The following is a 27,376-nucleotide window of genomic DNA, read 5'->3' as shown; positions in this document are numbered from 1 at the left end:
GAAGCCAGTGCTCAAGCTTAAGCAGAGAGGTAACGCCGTCAAAACGGTGTGCATTGTAGAGCATCTTGATGTAGATTGAATGAGCTGAAGGCGCTTCAAAAGTTGAAAAGGGATGCCAGCATAAACAGAGTTACAGTAATCGAGGTGAGATATGACTAGGGCCAAAATAAGTGGACAAAGAAGGGAAATTGGAAGGAAGAGGTGTACTGAACAAATATGGTGGAGAGAAAAGAATGATGGTGGGGTGAAGTGGACGGGGGGGGGGGGGGGGGGGGGGGACGTACAAAGTCTTAAGCACCGGAGTTAGGAGGCAAGAAGTTGAAAGCATGATGAAACAGCTGAGTTTTGAGCAAAGATTTGAATTTAGTGAGGGAGGTTTCAATCCTGATATAAGGGGAAAAGAAATTCCAAAGCTTAGGGCCAAAGTATCGGAAGGTAATTTCACATGATATATTCAACTGGAGGGAAGAAGAGGAAGGGAGGGAAAAGAGGTTCTGGGCAGCGAAGAGTGCATGAGAAGGAACATATGGAGTAAGGATGTTGTTGATGTAAGAGGGAGCAGTAGGGAGGTGGCCGTAAGGGAGTATTTTGAACTTAATGTGGGTGGAGACGGGTAACTGTTCAGAATGAAGAAGAGGGGAGATGTGATCAAAACTATGGGCATGATGAAGTAACTTTACTGCTGTGGATTGAATAAGCTGAAAGATGCTGAAGGGGATAAAGAGGGATACCATCGTCGAGAGAAAGTTACAATAGTCAAGATGAGGAATGACGAGGGGCAAGAAGCAAAGAACGAACAAGGGAATGAGGGTGGAGAGAGCAGACCGCTTGAATGCAATGTAATGCAAAGAAGGAGGGGTGATGGACACAGTCAATTTGAAGTTTAAAGGAGAACTTGATGTCAAATGCAGACAGCAGATGTGAACTGCTGCTGCTGCCAAAAGTTCTCAGGTAGAGTGAGTAGAGAAGAGGGGGTTCAGAGAGGGGGGAGTTGCCAGGCCATGGGCAGGAGGGGACAGAGGAGAAGGAGATAGAGGAACAAGGTGGCCACCACTGAGGTGCTCTGGGGGCCTCATTGGTCATCCAGGCCCACCTGTAGCTCTACCACTCATGTACACACATAAGTGTTCTCATAAATCCCAACTAGCAGAAAAGTATGTGCCATTTTTGATGGCATGTAATATTTGCAGTGCTTGGAGGGAAAATGGGCAGAGCATGTATATACATAGATAAATTATAGTATTCCATCATTTATAGGTGCAGGCATTTTATACCAGTTATAGGGCTGGTGTAAGCGATCGTGCTATAAATGTATTGCACCTACTTTTTATACAATAGAATAGGCTTGACGTAGGTGCCTGCTTCCCATCTTTTCCTAGGTGCCCTATTATGTCAGACACCTAAACATACTTGTTTTCTCTTGGTTGGTTGTTCTAAGTAATCATTAAATAATATATTGAGAAGGTTGTATCGTTTTAGTACTTTTAGTGTGAACATTTTGTAGATATCAGACTTTTTCGGAAAGTAGGATGACCAACACTTTTTAAGTCCAGAAGATGTCAAGACCATCACTAATTCTAAAATAAGATGCAGGTTATTAATGTGATTTACATAAGGACAGGACAGAGAACTCTGGCAATTTTTGATTATACTTGGTAGCTTCACCGAAGAATTGCAAAATCCACCATCATCATATTTAAATATGCAGCCAAGTCAACACTGTAAAATGAAGCAAGCTAGAAAGCTGTGAAATACTTTATTTGTCCCTCGAAAGTGAGGAAATATACTTTTTTCAAAAATAGAGAGCATCTTATAATCACACTTGAAGATGTGTGCATGTGAGTGAATATTGGTATCCCTGAACTGCTTGTTAAATGTACAATAGAATGTAGTGAAATTTCTCAGTCCAGATATTACTGAGATTCGCTAATGCAGAATCACTCCTCCCCCCCTCCCCACAAAAAAAAATCAGTATTCTGAAAATCTAGACTGCTATTTAACCTTTCCATTGCATCAGTCATCCTATTGTGTCTACCCAGGACCAGCCATCCCGCCGTTCTGCTGATTTTCTGTCTTTCTTATTCTGCTACTCTTGCAGAAGACCTTTCATACCATGTTTGGAATGATCATGCGCGCAATCCCTGTCTGCCAGAGCTCCCTTTCCCATTGTCAATGAGTCCTAATTGTAATTTCATTGCTCAAGTGTCTTTCCCCCTCATTCTATAACTTGGTGCCTAAAATATTATACAGTAATAGCACTTACACATGTCAGAGGTGCCATTATGAGTGTAAGTGCTAGGTGCTATTCTATTGTGTACATGCCAAATTTGCTTAGCACATAACTGCAAAGGGGCGTACACATGGGTGGTACATGGGCCTGTCATAAGTGGGCACACCTAAATTTTGGCATACCAATGTGGTTTTGTGCTAGTATTCTATAACAGCTCAGGTGAGGCTTGAAGTCATTATAGAATTGGCATTAAGGGCCAATTTCTCTCTCTCTCTCCCTATATATATAGTGCTAAGAATTACATGGGTTAAATTGGGCCTGCACCCAATTTAAGGTGCATAACGTAATTGAATAATGAGCCAATCAGTGCTGATAATTGGTGATAACAACCAATTATCAGTACTAATTGGCAATAATTAGGATTTACGCGCTTGTCGTATTCTATAACGAAATGTGTATAAATCCTAACGTGCATACATATTTAGGGGCATTTCTGGGGACATTCCCAAATGTTATACATGTTGATATAGAAAATGGCCAAACTGCACCTAGCTGTAGGCGTCAGCATTTAAGCCTTCTCAAAGCAGGCCTAATTGCAGGCAACTTAGTTAGGCGCGGTTTATGCCTTAGAGTGATTCTATAAATGATGCAAACTCTTTATTGAATCACAGTAAGCACGTTAAATTTTTGGTGCTGATTTTTAGGAGCTACCTATAGAATATACCCCTAAGTGTGCCCCACTTTCATCTTGTTGCCAAGTTATAGAATTGTCCCCTTGGTGTTTTGTATAACATTTTTACTGTTCTACATTTTTTTTATCTGTGATTCTGTGACTATTGTTTTGGGATATATGTTTGTCTGAAAGACAGTACATAAAGTTGTGTTGTGTTATGTTGTAAACAGTCACACTGCTGCCATGGTGAGGAGTACCATACAGAGAGCAGTAGGGGCTCGGACTTGTCCGACATCATGGAGGAAGATGAGGAAGAGCTGTATTCAGAGATGCAGCTGGAGGATGCAGGAAGAAGGCGAGTTAGTGTAACTTCTCATAACACGCTTAAGGTAAGAGTACCTCTAACAGGCTCAGCAGGGTTTAGACAATGGTGCCATGTTCCTCCTCCTATTTATGGAGTACAGGGTTTTTGGTTAATTGTTTTTGCTTCTTATATCAATAGAACTTTTCAAATATATAGATGCGGAGCAGAGTAAGGCCATCTTCCCATTTTTGTAAGGACTCCCACAATTTAGAGTCTTTTTCAATGCACTTACCCAGTGCTCAATCTCTTATCAGAAGGAGACTTCTCTTCCGATCTGCTAAATAAACTCCCACTACAATGGGGTTCAAAGAGAAACATGTTTTGAGAACATGCAGAAAGCACAAGAGCAAACTGAAATCTCAGTCTTGCGTAAGTCTTCTACAGGTGTTCTATATGTGAAGTTAATTTAGCAAAACTATTTCGTATTGTTAAAATAGGAAGGATACCACGAGTTCAAAAAGACTGCAGTTTAGATGTAATCTTGTTAGCTCTAAATCAGCAGCTGATGATCAGCTGGTACATACAGCTGCAGAACACTCATACGACCCCAAATGTGTGTGTATCCTTCCACTTTTGCTTACTGAAACATAACTGGATAAGACTTTAGAGAAAATTGTTACAAAGACTGAAAAATAGGTAGAAAACAAATACAGTGGGGACTGTCAATTGTAAGTAGAATGAAGAGCAATAATTAGAAGCTGGATTTTTCCAGAGACACAAACTAATTAGGCTGACAAGGATTGGGGTGACAACTTGGAGTGGAGGAGTAGTCTAATGGTTAGAGTAATGGATTGAGAACCAAGGAAGCCAGAGTTCAAATCCCACTTCTGCTCTTTGTAGTCCTGGCAAGTCACTTCACCTTCTATTATTTTTGGCATGAATTTAGATTGTAAGCCCTCTTCTGGGGACAGGAAAATACTGATTTACCTGAATACAACTTTCATTGAGCTGCAATTTTAAAAAAAGATATATTATATCCAAAATCCCCTTGTCTAATGAACATATATATCTAAGTTAGTCTTGGATGGTATGCAACATAAGAACATGAGCTGCATAATCTTGTAGCCTTCCTCTTTGTTACAGGGTTGTAATCTGTAAATCAGTCACAAGTGGATTATCTATGAGAGGTGCAAGTCAAACTATTCTGGCAACACATTTTCTTCCTCTATGCAAGTCATGGCAGTAAATCAGTCTGAGGAATTGTACAGTGTTTCTGGTATATATATGATAGATATGGATGGGGGATGGGAGATGGGGAATGGGGTTAGCTAAGAAGAAAAATTATATGCCCAAGTCTCATATGTATGTGAATGGCTGTATATGGATGAATTACAGATTGTCAATACCAACAGACACAGCTCCAGATACATAGCTAGACAGATATTTATTAATTCGATATTATATGTCAGATATGGTAGGAACAGAGCTTCCCAAACTATGAGTCGGGACCCCTAAAGGGGTCAGAAAACCTAAGTTTAGCGTCTTGACCTATGTGGACTCTCTATAGGTACATCGTTATTCTGTACCTCCAGGGGATTACACAATTTTATTTGGCCACAGTCATGGGTTCACGGGCACACAAAGATTGGGAATCGCTGGGTTAGAACATGAAAGCTTATAATATTTTGCTAAGCACTGTTAAGTTGATTTCTCAGCTAGAATGTGTAAGATGTTATTAAAGTCAGAACAAGGAAAATTACATGAATGGAAATCCGAGCTGTGTTCCACAGTAGAACAGAAACTCAAATTAATAAAATTAGCAACCGATGATCTAAAGTATTGACTTCAAGTTGAATCCTAGAACAGTCCTCCCAAATTGTAACTCAACTCTCACCATGGCTGTATGTGGATGCAGTATTTCTTTCTTTGTTTTGACTGCATGGATCTTACTAGAGCATCAATATACCAAGCTCACTCTTGTTTGTATTGAACCTCTCGCGTTGTCAACTTCCTAATCATGTCTTTATTTTCACAGATTCCCATTCTGAGCATGACATCTTCCCTTCACGGAATAAACTGCATGCCTTAAGTTTGCCATTGCCTCTAAAACTAATTCTGTCTTTATTTTTCTTTCCTTCCCTCTTCCCCCCCATTTTTATTTTATCACATACTCTTTATAACCCTGCCTGTTATTAACATCACATACTGTTAAGGAGTGCTGTAAGAATAAAACCACTGAAGCGGCTTTTATGGAACAGCCTGAATTTTCTCAACAGCAGCATCACAGTAAAAAACTTTTCAGTATTCCCGAAGTTGCCGAGGAAGACGGTGAATACTCTGAACTGTTACAAAAGGGGGGTGTAGGCGTGTCTTCTAAGATGAAAGGCACAATAACTAGAGACACTAGAGTGCCCAGGACCTACAGTCAAGATGGCCGTCACCAGTGTCCTTGGTATTCCGCAAAGCACAGGTTGGGGGGAACAGATCTAAGTCTGGAGGACTTTACATCTGAAGAGAGAGGAAGCAAACAAAGTAGAAATCTCACAAGAAGTCCAGACAGTGGCTTAGACTGTGGGAGTGAAGAAGAAGAGTCTCGACTCAATTTCAGAAACACTGCTAACTTGGTTTCCGCAAAGCCTGCACAAAGCTGCTGCCCAGGGTTCAGTAGCTGCTCATGCAAGAAAAGCACCAAACAATTGCTGAGCCGTAGGAGAACCTTAACCAGGCAAAGCAGTGTTGAAGAAGATTTTGGCGATTTGTCCATTGACACCATAGACAACAGAAACTATGCCAACCCCAAACACGAGAAGCAAGAGGCCCAAAAATGTCATAGAAAAGATCATTTAAATAATGAGGAAATTCAGGCTGGCTGGAAGACAGACTTAAAAGTGAATGACTGTAGGGCATCTGTTCCACTTCCAAAGTCAACCCACAGAGACACAGAAGAATCTTTGGTGTGTGAAATAAAGCTTCCTTCTACCATCTGCTTGCCAAATCAATCCATTTTCTTTCTTTCTTTTGTTTTTGGCTGTCCATCTTTGGGATCTCTCTGCTGATACTCTCATTCCTTTTTGATTTATGAATCTCTGTTGCATCACAGGCTTTGTACCATGCTGAAATCACTTTAATTTGCTTTTAGTTGTAGTAACGAATGTCCCACAGAAAAATAAAGCCAAAATATACAACAGCTGCTGCTTTCATTAAAGGACAACTGAATCTAAATTTTAATTAAGGGTTAGCTGAACAATTACCTAAAATTTTGTTTTTCTTTGCATGCAGTGTGCTTCTGAAGAGTGTAATTTATTTCAGAATGTTTTATTAGGTAAAAAAAAACATAGAGTCCCCTGGATCATCTTTTTTTATTAAAGTCGTTCTAGCTGGAAATGTTTATTTTCTTATAGACTGATTTGGATCAAGCACAAATTCCCACAGCTGGTTTAACCTCCTCAGATGTAGGGCAAAGGATTAGCTTAAAAGTCTCCAAATCAAGTGACTCTTTAATGCACTCCAGTAAAAACCAGGGCTGAACAAGACATCGGAAATCTGTCCAGGGAACATTTGCAGCTGACCCAAGCATTCTAGAAGCAGATTTAATTGGTGAGCAGAAGCCAAAAAGTTCTCCTAAATTAAACGAAGCCCACCTGAATTGGTTCCATTTTAGCCGGAGTAACACAATGAGGACCTAACTCAAACATTTTTCATCTGGCTGACGTCACTGATCACAGTTTTAACAGCATAATAAAATTAGTCAATCAGGTTGTTCTCGTAGGCCAAATAACCAATTGGAAAATGTTAAGTTTTTACTAGTTGAGTGGTCAGATTCAGCAAGCATGAGATGACAATTAAAACCTATTGGAATCTTCCTAGCATAGAGACTAAAAAGTTCAATAGTGGTTATTCAATGATCTGAGTGTAAAAATGGTGTTGAATATTTCCCTCCCATACCCTGCTAAAAGGATGCAGGCTGGATTGGGTCACGCTTGAAGATATCTAAAAGGTACGTGTGCCATATGCACTTCTAAACAAACTGAAAAGTGGCCGGAGCTGAGGAGGGGTGTTGGCAGGTATAGGTGAGGATTTTATTTTGAAATCCCCATGCATATGTTTGGGATCATACATCATACCTGCTGTGTGAGCTCTAGCCCAAGCTTTCAAAGTGAAACTTTGCTGTGAGTGCCTCTTTGTACATTAGTTTGCAGGCTATAGAAAAAATGACTGTGAGGTAATTGCCCTTGTCATAATTGTAGTGATATCCCTTGGCACAAGTAATTATTTCATGATATTGCGTGCTGTCATGGGTGTCTATGCCGAAATAATCAGGTAATGGCAGAATGGAAAATTAGAAAAAGGTTGCTGGTGGCCCTGCGTCCTTAAGCAATCTAGAAGTCTCTGTTGAGCAAGAAGCCAAATACACTATGGAATCTGAGTGGGAGACATAAGAAATGTGGGCTTTAAATCAGATGAAAGTAGATGTTCCAAAATATTGCATTATAATCTCCTTTCTACTTCTTCCTTGCATTATGTTGATCTCACTGTACCTGGATAGGAATTCCGATGGTGCCTTTTCTCATTGGGAAATAGTCATATACCTGTTGTACACCACCTTGGGTGAATTTCTTCATAAAGGTGGTTTATAAAGCTAATAATTAAATAAAATATAGAATAGTTCCATGCATCACATCTGGTGGCCCATCTTTCCTTTAAGAACGAGCTGGGTGTTCATTTTTTAAGTTTTATCATGAGGAAGTGCATGCGGTTTATATCTTCAGAGAGAGGAAATGTTTTCTGATTTATGAAGCACGTCCCTTCCCTCCTCCCAATTTCTATTATGTACAGAGTCAAGAAAAATGCTGAATCTAGCCAAATACTTCTGTTGGATTATGAGAAGAAAATGACATTCAGTTGAATATCTCCAGGAAGTGGGTCGTACATAGAAACAGAGAAAATGACATCAGATAACCACACAGCCTATCCAGTCTGTTAATCCATACCAACTAAGAAACTTTAAAATACTTTCCTCTCTCTTAGAGATCCTCTTTGCTTGTCCCATACTATCTTGAATTCAAATACTGTCCTCATCGCCATCACTTCCACTGGGAGGCTTCCATGCATTTATCACCCACTATATGAAGTCATATTTCCTTAGATTGGTCCTAAGTCTATTCTCTACCTCATTCTGTGATCCTCTTGTTCCAGAGGCTTCTTTCTATAGAAAGAGGTCCGCCTCCATTCCATTAATATAGCTTGAAGGTATTTAAATGTCTGTCATATGTTTCCGTTTCCACCTTTCCTCCAGAATATGTCCCTGTCAGTATCGTAGCTGGGGGGGGGGGGGGGGTACCATGGGAGTGGCCGCTCCCCCAAACAGACTTCCGATAGTGCCAGTGCCTAATATTTACACGATCCATCATTTTTAAAACATGTGCCGGCGCCATTGGAAGTCCACTCGCCGCTCCCTCGGCGCCTTGAACCTGTCTACGCTTCTTGTCCCTGTATGCTTTATGATGAAGACTCCATCCTGTTTATATCATTTTGCGGGTGTGAGCTCCAAAACTGCCCAAAGTACTCCAAATGAGGTCTCACTACAGACTCATACAGAGATGCTATCACCTCATTTTTTCTTATGGCCAGTCCTCTCTTTATTGCACTCAAGCATTCTTCTAAGTTTTACCATCACTTCATCTACCTGTTTGGCCACCTTCAGGTCATCATATACGATCACCCCAGAAACTACTATTCTTGTACTGCTCCCTTGGGTCTTTACAGCCCAAATACATGACCCTGCATTTTTTAGACTTAAATCTTAGCTGCTATACTCTAGACCATTCCTCTAGTTTTGCTAGATCTTCCCTCAAATAACCCACACCTTCCATAGTGTCAACCCTATTGCAAATTTTGGTATCATCCACATAGAAGCAAGTTGTTCCCAACAGCCTTTCTGCAATATTGCTTACAAAAATGTTGACAAGAACTGGCCCAAGGACTGATCCTTGTTGCTTACCACTAGTGATGCTCATTTCCTCAGGATAAAACTCCATTTACCAATACCCTTTGATGCTTCTTACTCAACCAGTTTCTAACCCAGTCCGTCTCTTTAGGGTCCATACCAAGGGTGTTTATTTATAAGTTGTCTATGTGGAACAGTATCAAAAGCCTTGATGAAATCTAGGTACACCACATCCAGCATTCTCCCCACACAAAACTCTGATCACCCAGTGAACAAAGTTGATCTGATTCGTCTGACAGGAGCTTACTTCTTGTAAAACCATGCTGCCTTGGATCCTGAAATATCCTCTGTTTTAATAGTGTTTCTATTAATTTACTAACTAGTCTATAGTTCCCTGTACAGCATTACCTTCCCATACATCTATTAAAAATGAAAACCTATCAAATCTCTCCCAAAGTGGTATATTTCTGTATTTATTCTGAACAGTTGCATATTTTTTCTCATTTCAAAACAAGAGATGTCTCCGGGTGTTCACAGGTTGGAGTGGCAAGTATCCACCTACTCCTACAGTAATGCCGCCACTAGCCAGCCAATTTGCTGAGGGTACGCCTCTGTGGACGTCCTCCTCCAAGCCTGAGACCAGTCACATGACATGAGCAAATGAAGCAAAGTCAATTAAGGACGGGGCAAAAGTAGCAGGGGCTGGTAAGGGGATAAAAAGGGGCATGTCCCTCTTCTCCCCTATTTAAAAAATAAGCAGCGCTCTAGCTGGTAAGAGAATTCAAGAGTTTAAGGGGCCCCTTTTACTAACGTGCACTAAGCAGTTAATGTGAATTAACATGTGCAGTTACCCCCTGATTATATAAAAGTTGCCAAAAATTGAACACTCAAATTTAGACACGTTCCCAATTTGTGTGCACAATTTAATAGAATAATGAGCCAATTAGTGCCAATAATTGGCTTTTTAACAAGGAATTATTGGCACTAATTAGATTTAATTGGGACTTACACGTGTAAATTTAGGTGCTGCCTGAAAAAAGGGGCGTGGAAATTGGAGGGCCTTGGGTGTTTCAGGGTGTATTTGGGCGTGGTTTTGAGTTACATACGTAATTATAGAATAACAGTGCTCTGCGCATAAATTTAGGTGCGGATATTTGCACCACGTTTTTATTGGTACAGTTGGCAGTGCCAAAAGTTTTGTGCAACCTCTCCACGTAAGCGTTAATTCTATCCATGCTGAACTTTAGGCACAGCTTTTAGAATACCGCTTAAGAGAGGGGGTTTTGGCACTGATTTGTTAGGCACTGTATATAGAATCTAGTCCTTAATGCATGCTTGTGTGACAATTAGCAAGTACTAAGTCCTGTGATAACTGCATGCAGTATTAGGGGCTGAGAACTGTGCAGGTTAAGGGTGTTGACTGCACTTTGCAGGTGGAAGAAAATTCTATTTGAATGTCTATTTGAAGCCTATTCTATAAATGGAAATAGGCACCTACTTTCTAGAATACTAGCAAAACTTGGTATATGTGTGGATACATGTTTAGGTCTGAACACTTATGCCAGCCATAGAGCTGCTGAAAATGTTTGCACCTAGCTTTGGGAGATATGCGTGTAACTTATACTATTTTATACGTTATGGGCCAGATTCTATATAAGGCACCTAAAAATCCGTGTGATAAACTTTACTGGCTAAACATATTCTATAAGCGGCACCTGGATTTAGATGCGGTATGTAGAATATGCTTCTATGCAATGTGGAAGCTCAAACGAATAAAACCTTTCTTCCCGAGGGAAACGTTTCGAAACCTAATACAATCAATGGTCCTAAGCCATGCAGATTACTGTAACGGAATATACGCGGGATGTAAAGTACAACTCACAAAAAAACTCCAGACCGCCCAAAATACAGCAGCAAGATTGATATAAGGTAAAACACAATTCGAAAGTGCTAAACCCCTACGAGAAAAGTTCCATTGGCTCCCAATCAAAGAAAGGATCATCTTCAAAATCTACACTTTGGTACACAAAATTATCTACAGCGTAGTACCAGGATACATGACAGACCTAATAGATTTACCAACCAGAAACAGAATCAGATCATCACGATCATACCTAAACCTACATTATCCAAACTGTAAAGGACTAAGATACAAAACAATTTACGCATCCAGTTTCTCCTACATAAGCGCACAACTATGGAATGGACTCCCAAATGCTGTGAGAACAATCCATGACCACTTAAACTTCAGGAAATCACTCAAAACTCACCTCTTCAAAAAGGCCTATCCGACCGATCCAACATAAATCCCAGCACCCAGCAACACAGCATAACTAATGATCGTACTGGACAATTTATAATCTTCACTTCCTTCGACCCCATGATGACTGATCCACACCTACCTCATCGGACCACAATATAACTTTATATCTGCTATCAACCGAATTGGCAAACGCTTCTATGGTACTATGTAAGCCACATTGAGCCTGCAAATAGGTGGGAAAATGTGGGGTACAAATGTAACAAATAAAAATAAAACTATGCTCACTGGGCCATATTCTATAACTACATGTGTAAATTTTGGAATACCCATGAAATGCCCATTTCCCCATCCATAACCATGACCCTTTTGAACTGCGTGCATTAAAATTTAGATGTAGTTCATTACAGAATATTCTTAGCAAATTGTGCTCATAAATTCTAATTATTCCCAATTAGTGCTCATTATTGCTTGTTAGTTGCTGTTATCAACATTGATTAGCTTATTAAGCTAATTAAGTTACATACGCTGTTATGGAATATTCTTAAATTCCAGCGCAGAATGCTAGGTGCGCTATATAGAATCCGGGGTATGGGAGGGATTCTATAAATAGCAATCAAAAACGGGAGCTGAAAAAAGAATCAGTGCTAAGTGCTATTCTATAAAAAGTGCATACTCTTTATACAGTAGTGCTTAGCATTAATTCCCGTGACTAACTTTGGGTGCTAGACTTATGCCTGCTGAATCCTGGTGTAAATGCTGGTGCCCGAGTTAGGCACACTGAGCCAGTTTTCTAAAACTATGCATGCAGTTTTTCAGAACAGGCCTATGCCACGCCCATGGCCACACCCGCTTTTGGGATACCAATATGGGAGTTAGGTACCCTGCCTTATAGAACAGCGCATAGCTAGATTTATTTATTTATTTATTATCTCATTTATACCCCACATTTTCCCAACTGTGTCAGGCTCAATGTGGCTTACATCGCACCGCAGAGGCGGACGCCAATGCAGTAAATTAAGCTAATACAACATTAAACCTACATAATCTATATATATAAAAGGCAAGACCAACGTTCTATGAAGCCTCCAGCCGGAAGTGTGAAGCGCCAGAGATATCCGGTTTCCCCATGAGTGAAGGAAAACAGCACAGCACGAAATCTCACACAGTGAAGGACTCAAGAGGGGGGAGGGGAGAGAGATGCCCTCACTCTCTCTGTAACAAAAACACAGAACAGCAGGAAACTTAACACTGAAGGACTGGACTGGGAGGGGGAGGGAGAGAGGGCAGGGACACACACTCCCACATGCACACTCTGAAGAAAACCTTGCTAGCCCCGTTTCATTTGCATCAGAAACGGGGCTTTTTTACTAGTAAATAATGGAGAGGATGGGGAAGGAACGAAAGGAACAGGGAAACCAGGGGAGAGGAGGGATAAAATATGCGCATAAAATTTAATGGATGCCAATTTTCATCAATAATTAGTTGTTGGCACCCAATTATTGATGGTTAGTTCGTTAACCAATTAATTTGCACGCACATCTCAGCTGTGCATCCAAATTTGGGCACCATATATAGAATCTGGAGGTAAGTGCAGCAATGTGCACCCTGTCCACACTCCAACCATATGAACACTTACTTGCAAAGTATGCACTATTTGCTAGCGCTAACCATGTAGATGCCCATAGGAATATTATGGGCATCTACATGGTTAGCTCATGCTAATTTTTAGTGTGCGCTAAAAACGCTACCACACCTTTGTAAAAGACCCCTTACAGAAATGTGCATAAGCCGCATTGTCATTTGCATGCATGTATATTCTCATGCATGTGTAAATAACCAGAATGCTGACACCTAGCTTTAGGTGGCTCCTTATAGAATTAAACCGCCTTAGAGCACAGTATTCACTACTGCTTTCACTTGTGCAGTTAGCAGGATGCACTTAACCATCTCCAGGGAAGTTGGTAAGTGCACCCGTGCTAATTGCAAATAGCATGGAATGAAGAACATTTCTGTATGGTAATTGTAGCAAATATTCTGAACAGGCCTATGACAGCGTGCAGTCTTGGCACTTATTACCACTGTTCCTCCTAAGCTGAGCAGGAGTCCTCCACCTTCAGTCCTGCCAGTGAGGGGCGCTGTTTCACTATCAATAGTGAGAGACAGGCAAGCTCTGCAGGACTCCAGGGAACCTACCTGTTCCTAGAGATTGAAAATGCAATTGATCACTTTAGTCCCACAGTTATTACTAATATCAATGAAAATCTTTTAAAAATAACAACTTGGCTCCAGGAAAACTTTTTAATTCTAAACCCTGACAAGCCTAAGCTATTACTGTTTACAAACCACATTACTCCAAGTCCTCAACTATCAATTTCCCTTTGTAATACTCCAGTATCACAAGAGTCGGTCACACATATTCTAGGAGTGCTTATAGATACCAAACTTGAATTCAGATCTCAAGTAGGACAGGTAGGAAGCACTCACTATTTCGACTACGATTAATCCGCTCTGTTCGATCACTCTTAAATCCTTCTGCTTTGATTATCTTAGTACATTCGCTAGTCATATCTCAAATCGATTACTGTAACTGTCTCTATAAAGGTCTTCGAATCAGAGATCAACGTCTTCTACAAATTGTCCAAAATACTGCTGTTCGTTTAATACACAGTGCAAAGTCATTTGATCATATCGCTCCCCTCTTGAAAAATTTCCACTGGCTTCCAGTTTCTCACCGTATCACGTATAAACTACTTCTCATGGTTTACAAAACATTTGCCTCAACAGAACCCCTTTATCTCTATCGTTTGCTGCTCCCCTATACTGCTGCATGCACGCTCCAGATCAAAATTTGCTCATTGTTCCAACCTACAAACAGCTTCAACATGAACACACTCGTGCCTCCATTTCCTCAGTACAAGGACCATATTTATGGAATCTTCTACCTGTTAAGCAAACACCTACAGAAGGTGATCTCTCCACAGGAGAACCAAAGACAAACGAACAAACAGTGGATCCAATGAAAGTCCTCTCACAGTTGGTGTCTTTCTAAACAAGGTCTTTATTCAAATCAATAAAACAACCCGACACGTGACGTGTTTCGGCCGACAAGGCCTGCGTCAGGGGTCTATTAATTCTTCATGCAAAATACCTTGTAAATCAGATGACTCTCTACGTTAATTGTTAACAGAGATATCGTATGCGATGCGTCACTGCACCTATCTCTGCCACACGCTGTATGTCAGACCTCCTTAGCAACTTTTAAATCTGACATTAAGACGTACCTATTTAAGGATGCCTTTAGTTAGTTATTTTGTTTTTCCTTAGTAGAGCACCCGTTGTGTTTCGAAAAGAACTAGAGCGTATCCAATGTTTCGTCCCTCCCTCTCTTTTTCTTAAATATATGGAATTCCTCCCTTCTTAACCACATGCACCTCACTCTGTGTTGTCTGTCTGTGTGTACACACAGTCACTTTCTTTATATTTTGAAAACATTGTAAGCCGCCTAGATGGTATTTCTGACTGGCAGATTAGTAAATCGAAATAAACTTGAAACTTGAAGCACCACCCCCTACTGGTAGTAATGCAGTTGGAGGATACTTGCTCAGCTTAGAGGGAGCAGTGCTCACCGCACATTCATTTTTGCTGTTAAAGCACAGTGGAGGGAATTCAATAAATAGTGCTGAAAAAATTCAGTGCTAAGTGCTATTCTATCAAGGCCACGCACCTAGCATTTAGTGCAAATCCCGCGCCTAACTTCTGGGCACCGGACTTATGCCTGGTGAAACCTGGTGTAAATTCCAGTGGCAAAGTTAGGCATTATTCTGCAATTCCTCGTGCAACATTTTGGAATGCTCTCAACATGCCCATGGCCACACCCCCTTTTGAGATAAGTGCCATTTCTTATAGAATAGCGTGCGTCCTAATGCATATGAAAATTTTAATGAGTGCAGAGCAACATCAATAATTAGTTGTTCACACCCAGTTATTGTTGGTTCAGACTTCAGAGCTCATTATCCAATTTATTTACGTGCGCATCTTCGAAGAGCGCCCAAAGTTAGGTTCGCAACTTTGAGCACCATGTATAGAATCTGGGGCAATAAGAGCAAAAACTTGCTGCACTTCAGAAAAAGGGCCCCGAAGACTTTTATTCCTATTGCAGCTTAATATCCATTTTAGGTAAAACAGCCTTCTGCTCTTTTATTGATAAAATGGTATCGTTTTTTATCCAATTGTACAAAATGGTCTGGCTGGTGTGAACTGCAATTTCAGCTGCCAATTGCTTTCCTTCTTTGGTTTACATGACATAATTTAATGAGCCCACTGCTAGGACAGAGTATTAAAATTTAATAGAAACTTGGTAACCTGACGGACAGTAAAACTTCCAAACAAAACACGTCTAAGAATTAAAAGCTGCTGTAAGTTTACATGGAAACTATTTCAAGTCTTCTCAAGTCACAAAATATTTTACTGTCTAAAATACTCTTTAGTATTTTTTAAACTACAAGGAACAGTGGTAGATTTATACATTGAATTCTGTGACCCCATGTGGCTTAAATGTGGAGATAGAATGGATGATATTGATTTTAAAACCTTCTTAAAAGACAGGGTCTTGTTGATTGGTTGCTGAAGGTCAGTTGACAGGATATAAATGCATGAAAAATGCAACCGCCATTTGTAAGCTGTGAGAGAAGATGAACAGGTTTTGGACTAAAAGGTGACCAGCTCCCTGATGCAGGATAATCGAAACATGATACATGTTTCATGTCAGCAGCTGGTTACCTAACAATAATGCTAAGGAAGGACAACTTTAAGATGAGTGTGCCTTTTAATAAGAAAAGATGTTTTGTTGAGAATATACATTAAATAGTGCTGAGATAAAATATATATATATATAAGTTACACTTGAAATAATGGATATTGGACCAATGACGAACTTTGATGTACCTTCACTGTTGGAAGTAATTACAGTGAATCGACCATCTTCTGAAGGTCCATTCTATTAGGTAATAAGACATAGATTGGTACTTTAGCACTGGGATATATTATTACAGGTTATTGAAGATCCACTGCTCAAACAATATTATTAGTCCTAGAAAATTTTTAAAGGATGCTACCGGCACATCTGTTGGGGGCAAGAAGGGGAGCACAGCAAGGAGTGTAAGTACCTTGATCAAAGGTATACCAGTGAGAGAAGTGGGATTGGGATGTGCATCTTCCAGATTTCATGGCTCCATGCTCTACAAGTAGACATCCCTTTGATGAGACCCAAAGCTGCACACTTGGCACAGAAGATCTCTGAGGAAGAGGAAGGGATTGTAGAGCTGAGCGATTAGTGTGGATGGGCAGACTGGATAGGTTGTGTAGTCTTTTTTCAAGTTCTCTGTTTAATTATAGTGCAGTCCTGGTTTTTCTGTCTCCCCTTCTAAGGCATTTGACTTCTTCCAATTAAAAGTTTGATTAGAAGGACCAGAGAGGACTACAATCCTTCCTGAAAATAAGTGGCCAAGGATGAAAAGTTTTATTCATATATCAAAGATGTTTGAGGTTGAGCAATAAGCTGTGCCATTATTATTATTATTATTTTTTTATTTTACAAGGTAGACTGTTTCTTTCAATGGCCTGTGGTATGGTGGAAGCATAGAGCAGCTTCATTTTACAGAGTTGGTAGCTCAAAAGAAAAACAGCACTCATGGTAATCCACCATCCCTTTCAGCTAACCTTTCAGTTAAAAGCTAAGTTTAGTTTCCTTTAGAGCTTGTGCTTCCGACTTTAATGGATTTTACCATTACTCGTTTGAATTTGTTTGCAGAGTAGTTATTAACTCTTGCCTTGTTTCTTTTCAGCTTTTAGGAAATCCATCGGCTACTGGACGAACTGAAAGGGTGGATCACCCAGCTCGAAGAGTATCTCATGGCACTTTAGTACCACAGAGGCCCAGGCCAATCACAGTTCCTTCTATTGGTTAGTTGATGTGATTGATGCATTTTTGTTCTTTGCTACCACAGAGCTGGTGATTCTTGCCTCAAAGTAAAAGATACCAAAACTAACTTTGCACCTGCTAGGTAAGATGAAAAACAATACTTGTAGATGTTGGAATATAGCTGCAGAAAGGTTAGTCTCCAGATTAGTTCCAGGTCTTAATGCTCACAACAGACAAATAAATAGCTTAACACAGTGGATCCCAAACCTATCCAGTTGAGTGTTGAAGATATCCACAGCGAATATTCATGAGATGAACTTGTGTATGTGAGTTCTCCAAAGTATGTGAAGGATCTCATGTATATTCTCTTTGGATATCCTGTAATTTCAACTGGCTATGGAGTTGTGAGACTTGCTTTGGAAACTACAGGAAGCACACAGACATTAACACCCCTCCATTCATCCACTCATCTTCCATTATCTTCCATTTTGCTTCTGTTTTATTTTTATTTTAAACTTATGCAGGCTGATGCTACTTGGAAGACAATCTGGGCTGGTCCTTTTCCATTCATTTCATCATCTTCATGAATAGAATTTAAAAGATGCGATACTGACAAACTTTAGTTACTCAAATCAAGAAAGCTAAAAAAAAAAACCCAAAAAACTACAAAATATGACACAAAGTGCCAGATTTACTGTACTTTTCTCTGGTATAAAAGCTACTGTATATACGTACGTGTGTATGTGTGTGTATATGTGTTGGGGTGTGATGAAAATAATTGTACTTTACTGAAGTGTGCATTCACAAACCCAAGTGCATAGATGGACATGGCAGGACCTTTGTTTACAGCTAGAAGCTAAAGGACAGAAAATGAGGGGGTTAATTTTCTACTGAACATGCCAACCATGTTCAAACAGGTTAGTATAATATGAAAGAAATGCAGAAAGGAAGGCTATTCATACTTCACTGTTACATGGTAGTTATATGGGGGTAGATTCAAGAAAGGATGACAAAAGTTAGGTGCAAAACAATTGAGCGCTAAGCAAGAATTCTGTAACAGCAAAGTTGGGCGCTGAAGCCTGTCCTAAAGGAAGAAGGTGGTGGGAAGAATGGAACTTGCTGGATTATGCCTCTGTTTGGATTGCTGCCATGATACAGCAGCAAAGATATGCAAATTTTAACAAGACTGATCCATGGTAGTGCAGATTCCTCATACTTGTTGCCATGCCGTGGCTGTAAATAAAGATTAGTCTTTCCCATGTTTAGCTTCAAATAATCTCATTACATATGATTGTGCGGTTTATATTTTCTAATGACACTGTCACTAAGTAACGGACCATCAGAGGTTAACTTCCACTGAGATAACTTTTCTCAAATTTGGAAGTAAGTATACACCTTATATCGTCATCGAGGATTTTTTAAAAAAGTTTTTACTCTATTTTTTATGTTGTCTACTTTTCCTCAATTTTTATAATTTTTTTAGCTTCTTTTGTATTTGTAAAAATGTAAGTACTTATCTTAAACTTTTTCCCTTGCAATAGGGATTAGTGCCTCAGACTGTACAGGTGTATGCCTACTTCCAAAATTTGAGTAAAGTTATCTCAGTGGAAGTTCACCTCTGATGGTCCATTACCTAGTGGGAGTGTCATTCGAGAATATAAACCGCAAAATCATATGTAATGAGATTATTTCAATTTATCTGCTGTTAATATAAGGACTGCTAATTAAGGCCTATTGGATACTTATAGCTTCAAATAGAAACATAGAAAATGACAGCAGATAAAGGCCATATGGCCTATCCAGTCTGCCCATCCATATCATCCACTGTTCTTGAAAGCGATCTATGAACTAACTTCCGCAACCTACTGAAGACCCATCTCTTTAACAAGGCATACCACAAAGATCAACAAACGTGAACTCCTACACATATATCCAGAATTGCCTTACGATATTTGCTTGTTACACTACTATCATGCTTTATCATTATCATGTTACCCAAGATCCTTATGCAATACTAAATGTCTATTTTCTTATATATTTCCACTATTCATGATGTAATGTAAGCCACATTGAGCCTGCAAAGAGGTGGGGGAAATGTGGGATACAAATGCAATAAATAATTAAATAGTATAGCACAAATTCCCACCCCAGACTCTGATTTCTTACATGGTAAGTTATTGTAAGAAAAATTGGAAATTTGGAGAAAGTAATCTATAAGCATATGTCAAGGTATTTCATCCCTCAACTTTGAACATCACAGCGATCATATTAGTATATAAATATCACATCTATCACCTTGTATATATTTTCTAAATTAAATGGCTGGAAAATAATTTCATTAAATTAATTTTGTATAAGGTTGAGGGCACATGTTCGGTTCGTAGAGATATTATCAAGTTTTAATAATGCATGAATGGAGTCTTGCATGTAGCAGCACCTCTGGCCTGCCACTCGTTAAAAACAGTACACATATTAATTAAATAGCATATGTGTGTGCGTGCATGCAGACAAACATGGTAATATTTTTATATATGTACTTAAACTGTCATTCCATATGACGGCTACCATAGAAGGAAATTAACACACATACTTACAAATAAATATTTAACAGCACTACACCAAGGGAGGCTCAAATCCAAAAGGAATACTCTTAACCATAATGAATACATGTTAGTCAAGAAAAGTATTAATAAACAGATGGGCTCACTGTTGAAATTTAAGCAAACCCTTTTGGCTTTCACTTCCCTCAGAAAGTATCTGACTAGAAGGTAATAAAGTTTAAAAGCAGAAGTGTCTAATGTTAAAGGTTTTGTGAATAGTTTGGACACAGGTAGCCCATTTTCAGCTTCATTTTACAATCTTATATTCCTGGTTATCTGAGAAAAGGATAAGCCAAAACATTATGGGCTCCTTTTACTAAGCGGCAGTAAGCCCAATGCGGGCTTACCGCTCACCATACAGGAAGTACCGCTCGGCTGCCTCAGCAGCCCGGCGGTACTTCTCACCCCTAGTGTGAGGTCATTTCCAGCACTACAAAATATTACTTATTTTTGTAGTGCCAGAGTGTACCCTACTACTACTACTACTACTACTATTTAGCATTTCTATAGCGCTACAAGGCGTACGCAGCCCGGTTACCGCTGGATTAACGCGAGAGCCCTTAACACCACCTCAATGGGAGACAGTAAGGGCACCCCCAGAAATAGCCATGCGGCAAGTGCTTTACTTGCCGCACGACCATTTCCTGTAGGAAAGCGAGACTTCCCTTTTACCAGCTGCCGATGCCAGCACCGGCCCCCTTTTGCCGCAGCTTGGTAAAAGGGGCCCTATAGTTTTCTTTTTCTAAATCAAAGTCGTGAAAGGCAATTCTATAAATTCACACCTATGGGTAGGGGACAAATACCTGAGTATGTTACAGAACACTAGCACAGAAGTGGGGAAGAGGCATCATTCATTGACACTTAGCCACATGGGTTGTGCAAGCCGCGATTCAATAAAATATGCGCTTATTCTGTTTAGTGCATATGTGATAGAGGGGTGTTCACATGGGCGGCTCTACTGGATATGCGTATCAGGGCCACTGAGAGACAAAGCTGAGCCTGGAGTAGCACCAGACTGCCCCCCCCCAACTCTGCCACTCCCTCCCACCTGCCCCTTACCTTTCCGTCTCTACCTTCAAAGGGGGGGGGGGGCCCGATGCCAGCAAGCTTTTTTCTGCCTGCCTGCTCCCACAGTCTGTCCTCTCCTGCTCCTGTCCATGCAGTCATCCATGTTCTGTGTGGCAAGCAGGAGCAGGGAAGAGGATAGACCTGAAAACAGGCAGGCAGGAAGAAGATTGCCGGCTCCAGGCCCGGCTCCACCTTGGAGGCCGGGCCCGGGGAATTTTGCCCCCCCCCCCCCCCTTGCCATGTAGCCGCAAGCATGCTAACTATTGACGTAAGTAATCACAGTATTTGATTGCTTCAATACTTGTTTGGGGGATTTTCTGTCACAACAATCTTGTGATTTTTTCCTCTAGTTACAAAGTTTTTTCATTGATTATACCCCTGTGGTTTCACTAATCCCTGGATAAGGCAAACCACTGTTGGCTATGATATGAAATATATATAGGGAGGGTAATTTTCAAAGCTTTTTCCATAGGTTAAAAGTCTCTTACACAATTGCCTACTCAATATGAGAGTAAGCATGAGCACATATAGGATTTTAGATTTATTACTCACCTTTTCTAAATCCATGTTCAAGGCAAGTTACATATTAGATGCAGAAGTACATAAGTATTCCCATACTAGGATAGACTGAAGGTCCATCAAGCCCAATATCCGGTTTTCAATATTGGCCTATCCAGGTTACATGTACCTAGCCGAGTACATAGATTCCATATTACATATCCTAGGAATAAGCAGTGGATTTTCTCCAAGTCCAACTTAATAGTGTTTTATGAATGTTTCTTCCAGGAAACTGTCCAAACCTTTTTTTTTTAATTTGCTTAGGTTAACAGCTTTTAACACATTCTCTGGCAATGAATTCTAGTGCTTAATTATGCTGAGTGAAGAAGTATTTTCTCCCAATTGTTTTAAATGTACAACCTAGTAACTTCATTGTTTGCCCTCTAGGCCTTGTACTTTTGGAAAGAGTAAACAAGCAATTCACGTCTATCCCAGTCCATTCATTATTTTATAGACCTCTATCATATTTCCCCTCAGCTGTTTCTTCTTCAAGCTGAAGAGCCCTAGCTTCTCTGTCCTTTCCACATAAGGGAGTTGTTTCATCCCCTTAATAATTTTGGTTGCCCTTCTCTGTACCTTTTTTAATCCAGCTATATCTTTTTTGAAATGCAGTGACCAGAATTGCACACAATATTTTGAGGTGCAGTTCCGTGAGTTATTTTCCTGCCCAAAATGGGTCACAATCTACTGGAGGTGACGGAGGGTGAGGTACCTTGCCCAAGGTTACAAGGAGCTCCAGTGGGAGAAGTAGGATTTGAACTTTGGCCTCATAGATTCTCCTAAGTAAGTGCACAACTATGGAATGGACTCCCAAAAGCTGTAAAAACAATCCACAACCATCTAAACTTTAGAAAATCACTTAATACCAATCTCTTCAAAAAGGCCTACCCCACCGATCCAACATAACTCCCAACACCCAGCAACACAGCACAACCAATGATCGTAATGAACAATATACAGTCTTCATCCCCTTTCGACCTTCAAGGTGCCTGATACACACCTACCTCATTCGACCACTGTACAACCTATATTTGTTGTCTACCGACTGGTGAACGCCTTTGCAGTATTATGTAAGCCACATTGAGCCTTCAAATAGGTGGGAAAATGTGGGGTACAAATGTAACAAATAAATAAAATAAAAATAAATAGATTTACATCGTGCTTCTCTAACTACCGAGCCAGTCCTCCATGGACACATTGAGGAGATGTTTTCACTTACATGCATACTTTTGAATATTTAAGCATCTGCAGGTAAATTTAATGCTGAAAATTTCTGCTTGCCAAAGAGCAAGTATTTATACTTTAGTATGTAACTTCCTGGGCTAATTTTGAAAATGTAAGTATGCTTGTGCTTTCACTCTGAAACTCTGGTCAAATTTGCACAGAGATAACTATGTACGCACTTTTCTACTCATGCCTACAGCTATCAAATTATTTCCATAACGTACACAATTTACCATGTATACAATGTTGGAAATCCTCTCATTCACAGTTTACCTGATCTAAGATACAGAAACATTCACAAAGATAGTTGTAAATTAAAGGGAACCCTTCTTGGGCTTTCCTCGTGGCATAGGCCTTCACACTGAACTGCAGAAAACTCATGTTTATGCCTTATCTGACAGGCTCAGCTGGGGTTGGAAAACACTGTGGAAGTGACAGACTTGATCCGGGGGTAGGAGGGAGACAGCTGCCACCATTACTCCTGTTGGCCAAAGGATTGGCACTGAGGATACGTCTCAGTCTTCCTGACATGTGAGGTTATTTGAGTCATCTGAGCATAAGGTTTGGGATTTGTGCTATATATAGAACAAGGGTAAAAAGGGATAAAATTACAAGAAAACTTTGTGAATATTGACCTTAAAGCTCTTGTACAGATAATTACTTCTCCCTTTTAAGTCTCAGATGCATTGGTACTAGGCAGACTTCTCCATTTATCTAAATATTAGTATATAAGGTTCATTTATTTCACAGATTTATTATTAGGATTGTAGAAATCAAGAATACTGAAATCCTTTTAATTGAATTTGGTCAGATATGAATTTTCAGAACATGTGTAGGCAGATTTTAGAAAGGATGTGATGAGAAGAATTTCAAATGTCCAAGTTAGGATTTGCAACAGGCTCTGCAAACATAACATTTCAAATAAAATAGGAGCAAGGCTACATGTCCAAGCCCCTCCATGTCCAGAAAACTGGATGTAGGGAAAAATGTACTCCTTCCCACCATATATACATAGGAGCAGCTTTCTAAACTCACTGCTCCTTCAACAAAGGCCTGATCCCAGAATCAGTGATCCCCTTCCAGATGGCTGCTCCCCCCCCCCCCCAACCTGGCAGTAGACTTGATGCCACTCTGACATCAATGTGACCCCCCACCACCACAGCCCCTCCAAGGCCACAAGAACCCCTCCACCACCACAGAAACCCTTTCTGGATCCTCCCCCCCCCCCCCCCCCGGGATGCCCTCATGTATGGGTATGGGCCTGACATGTAGCAGCCTTCCCCAGACTCAACCATCCCTCCGAGGCCCAAGGCCCTCCACCCCCAACTTCTGACCCAGTCAGAGGCCTACTGAGGTCCCTGGTGTCTACTAGGGTGGGAGCAATACAATGCCCATTTGTGCCAGCCTCATGGGCGCCAGGTCATCAAATTTTCACTGAGACCTCTAGGGGTCATATTGCAGCATTACCACTAGGGGTCAGGCTTCCATAGTGATGGTACTGCAGTATTACTGTTAGAGGTCTCAGTGGCCATTATAATGATCTGGCAGCCAGAAGAGTGAGTGGGCATTGCTCTCTCTCCACTAAACGCCAGGGGGTAAACCTGGGGACTAGGGGTTGAGAGGTAGGGGGTTTTGTGGTCCAAGGGCCAATTTAGAGGGCCTTGGGCCCCACCAGGTTAAGAACATAAGAATAGTCATACTGGGTTAGACCAGTGCTCCATCTAGCCAGTATCCTGTTTCCAGAAGTTACCAATCCAGGTCACAAGTACCTGGCAGAAACCCAAATAGTAGCAGTATTCCATGCTATCAATCCCAGAGCGAGCAATGGCTTCCCCATGTCTGCTTCAATAGCAAACTATGCACTTTTCCTCCAGGAACTTGTTCAAACTTTTTTTAAACCCAGATACGATAACCACTGTAACATCCTCTGGCATCGAATTCCAGAGCTTAAATATTCATTCAGGGAAAAAATATTTCCTCCTATTTGGTTTTAAAAGTATTTCCATATAACTTCATTGAGTGTCTACTAGTCTTTGTACTTTTTGAAAAAGTAAAAAATCGATTCACTTCTACTTATTCTACACCACTCAGGATTTTATAGACCTCAATCATATCTTCCCTCAGCCGTCTCTTTTCCAAGCTGAAGAGCCCTAACCTCTTTAGCCTTTCCTCATACGAGAGGAGTTCCATCCCCTTTATCATTTTAGTTGCTCTTTTTTTAACCTTTTCTAATTCCGCTATACCTTTTTTAAGATATGGCGACCAGAATTGAGTGCAATACTCAAGATGAGGTCACACCATGGAGTGATACAGAGACATTATAATAATCTTGGTCTTATTTACCATTCCTTTCCTAATAATTCCTAGCATCCTGGTCGCTTTTTTGGCTGCTGAAGCACACTGGGCAGAAGATTTCAGCATATTGTCTACAACGACACCTAGATCTTTTTCTTGGGTGCTGAACCCCAAGTGCACCCTAGCATCAGGTAACTATGATTAGGGTTATTCTTCCCAATGTGAGTCTGAAGGATGCTGCTACTTCTGGCTTCTGCCCCTATGGAGGTGGGTGTATGGAGGGGCTTATTATGGTGGTGAGGGGAGAGGACAGGTACCCTTGAAGGGGTTGTCTGTGTTGGCATGGAGAGGGGAATTGGGTGCTGTCAGAGTGGCACTGGGTGTTCTGTCAGTGGAGGGGGGGAGCAGTGATTCTGGGATCGGGACTTTGCAGAAGGAGCAGCGAGTTTAGGTCTTGATCAGGAGGGCATCATGCGGACCTGATACATCTGAATTTACTGCTGCCTCTACAACAGGCACTTAGATGCACGTTTTGGAGCAGATATAAATTCCAGCATCCAAGTTTACCAATACAGATGTCGATTCCCTCTGATAAATAGGGATGCCTGTATTGTTGTCTTGCTGAGACTACTTCCTCTTCCTGCCCTCCCCGCACCCTCTTGTCTTCTGGATATACTCCGCTTTCCGTCATCTGAATAGTCCCTGTTCTGAAATGGTATTTAAATATGTGGCCCTCTCCAGATGTTTATAATGTGGTTTCATACACTACATGGGATTAAGGAAAATGACTCCCTTAATCCATCATTTAAAGCCCTAGCATAAACGAGCACTTTTAAAAGCTTATACATGCTGGTGAGCAGGTTGTGAAATGGGGAATACAAATGTAGATTTTAGTCTTTCCCATACTATCCGCCATTGAAATCTCTACATAGTGTGGATTTCCATGGGTAAATAGGAGTTTACTGAAATCATTTTTTACAGATGTATGCAACAATATTTTCGCATGGAAATGGTAAATAAGGCTGCTAAAGTAACCCACTTAAACTTGTAGGTTACAAGAAAATCTCAGTCAGTTATCAGAAAATAGTCCCTTAACTTTTCAACCAACATGACTCCTATTGAGTCTTATCCCTCTGTATTTATTTCTTTATTAATGATTCAATTCATCCAAATTCTGGACTTGGAAACATTTCTGGCAGAAAGTTAATCTCCAGCTTTTGCTAACGATACCAATAAATTATTTAAGTACACACTACTTTGGAACCTGAGTTCAGTGCATGTTGCAATGATCTGGAAAAAAATATCCTACATTTTAAAACAATAGGGGCTTAATATCCACACTTTTACATTGCTCTGTTTGGACTTGTGTAATATATTATCAACTTTATTACAAAATGCATGTCTTTCCTGAGTTGTAGTTGTTCCAGTGTCACTAGTTATGAAACTGAGAGAAGGAAAAAAAAACCACTTACCCTCCTTTTACAAAGCTGCACGGCAATGCCAACACAGCCCATGCACTTTGAATGGGCTGTTCCGGTATTACCGCTTTGTAAAAGGAGGGAGGGGGTGAGCCTGCTTACATTGTGATGTGAGTTCCAACTAAGGGCCAAGAAGCCAAATCATCCCCCTTCCCCCAAAAGTTTCCCCATGTTTCAATCACAGAGAAAGGAAACATAAAAGGGACATTGGAATTATTCCTGGGGGGGGGGGGGGGGGGGGGGGAATGCTGCCATAGTTAGAGCAAAGTTGGCCAATACTTACATGTCATATATGCAGAAATCCAGAAAAAGAAGCTTAAATATCTTTGCCCCTTTATATTCAGTGACTGCAAGTTAAGTAGAAACATCTTGGACTTCTTATAATGCATACAATGGAGTCCAAGATATTTGACCACATCATAACTGAATCCACATTATATTGGGTTTAAAGGGGGTGGGGGTACAACTCTTGACTACATGATAAGCAATCCCCTGTTATATTTATTTATCTATGTATTTTTCTTATTTATTATATTTCACTTTAAGGCAAAGCAGATTACAATAAAAACACATAAAAGTGTACAGTACATTTTGGAAGTTTGTTACTACTCAGTCCCTTCTAGGATACCTTTACAACTCAGAATAGATGCTACAGAGAAACCCAATGCAGGAGGTGAAAGGGATATGCATCTCTCTCACTCAGTTCAGTTGTTAGCACTACATGACCTGATATACAAAACAGGGGGAGAGGTAGATCACATACTGGATATCTAACACCCTCGCACTACCCTGTTCATTATCCATTTAGTATATAAG

General features: G+C 40.4%; 1 protein-coding gene across 1 annotated transcript in view; it reads left to right on the top strand.

The window, feature by feature from the left end:
• The window catches only part of RIMBP2 (RIMS binding protein 2), a 592,869-nt gene that overhangs the window by 494,635 nt on the left and 70,858 nt on the right, over window positions 1–27,376 (top strand). Inside the window, exons 20-22 of the mRNA XM_030219259.1 lie at window positions 3,134–3,292; window positions 5,421–6,161; window positions 17,261–17,378. Of these exons, the coding sequence (XP_030075119.1) occupies window positions 3,134–3,292; window positions 5,421–6,161; window positions 17,261–17,378 (1,018 nt within the window). The remainder of the gene's footprint in view (window positions 1–3,133; window positions 3,293–5,420; window positions 6,162–17,260; window positions 17,379–27,376) is intronic.

The sequence above is a fragment of the Microcaecilia unicolor genome, chromosome 11 (genome assembly GCF_901765095.1).
Source record: "Microcaecilia unicolor chromosome 11, aMicUni1.1, whole genome shotgun sequence".
Taxonomy (NCBI): Eukaryota; Metazoa; Chordata; class Amphibia; order Gymnophiona; family Siphonopidae; genus Microcaecilia; species Microcaecilia unicolor.
Note: the sequence above shows the minus strand (reverse complement) of the source record. Positions and strands in the feature narration are given on the sequence as shown.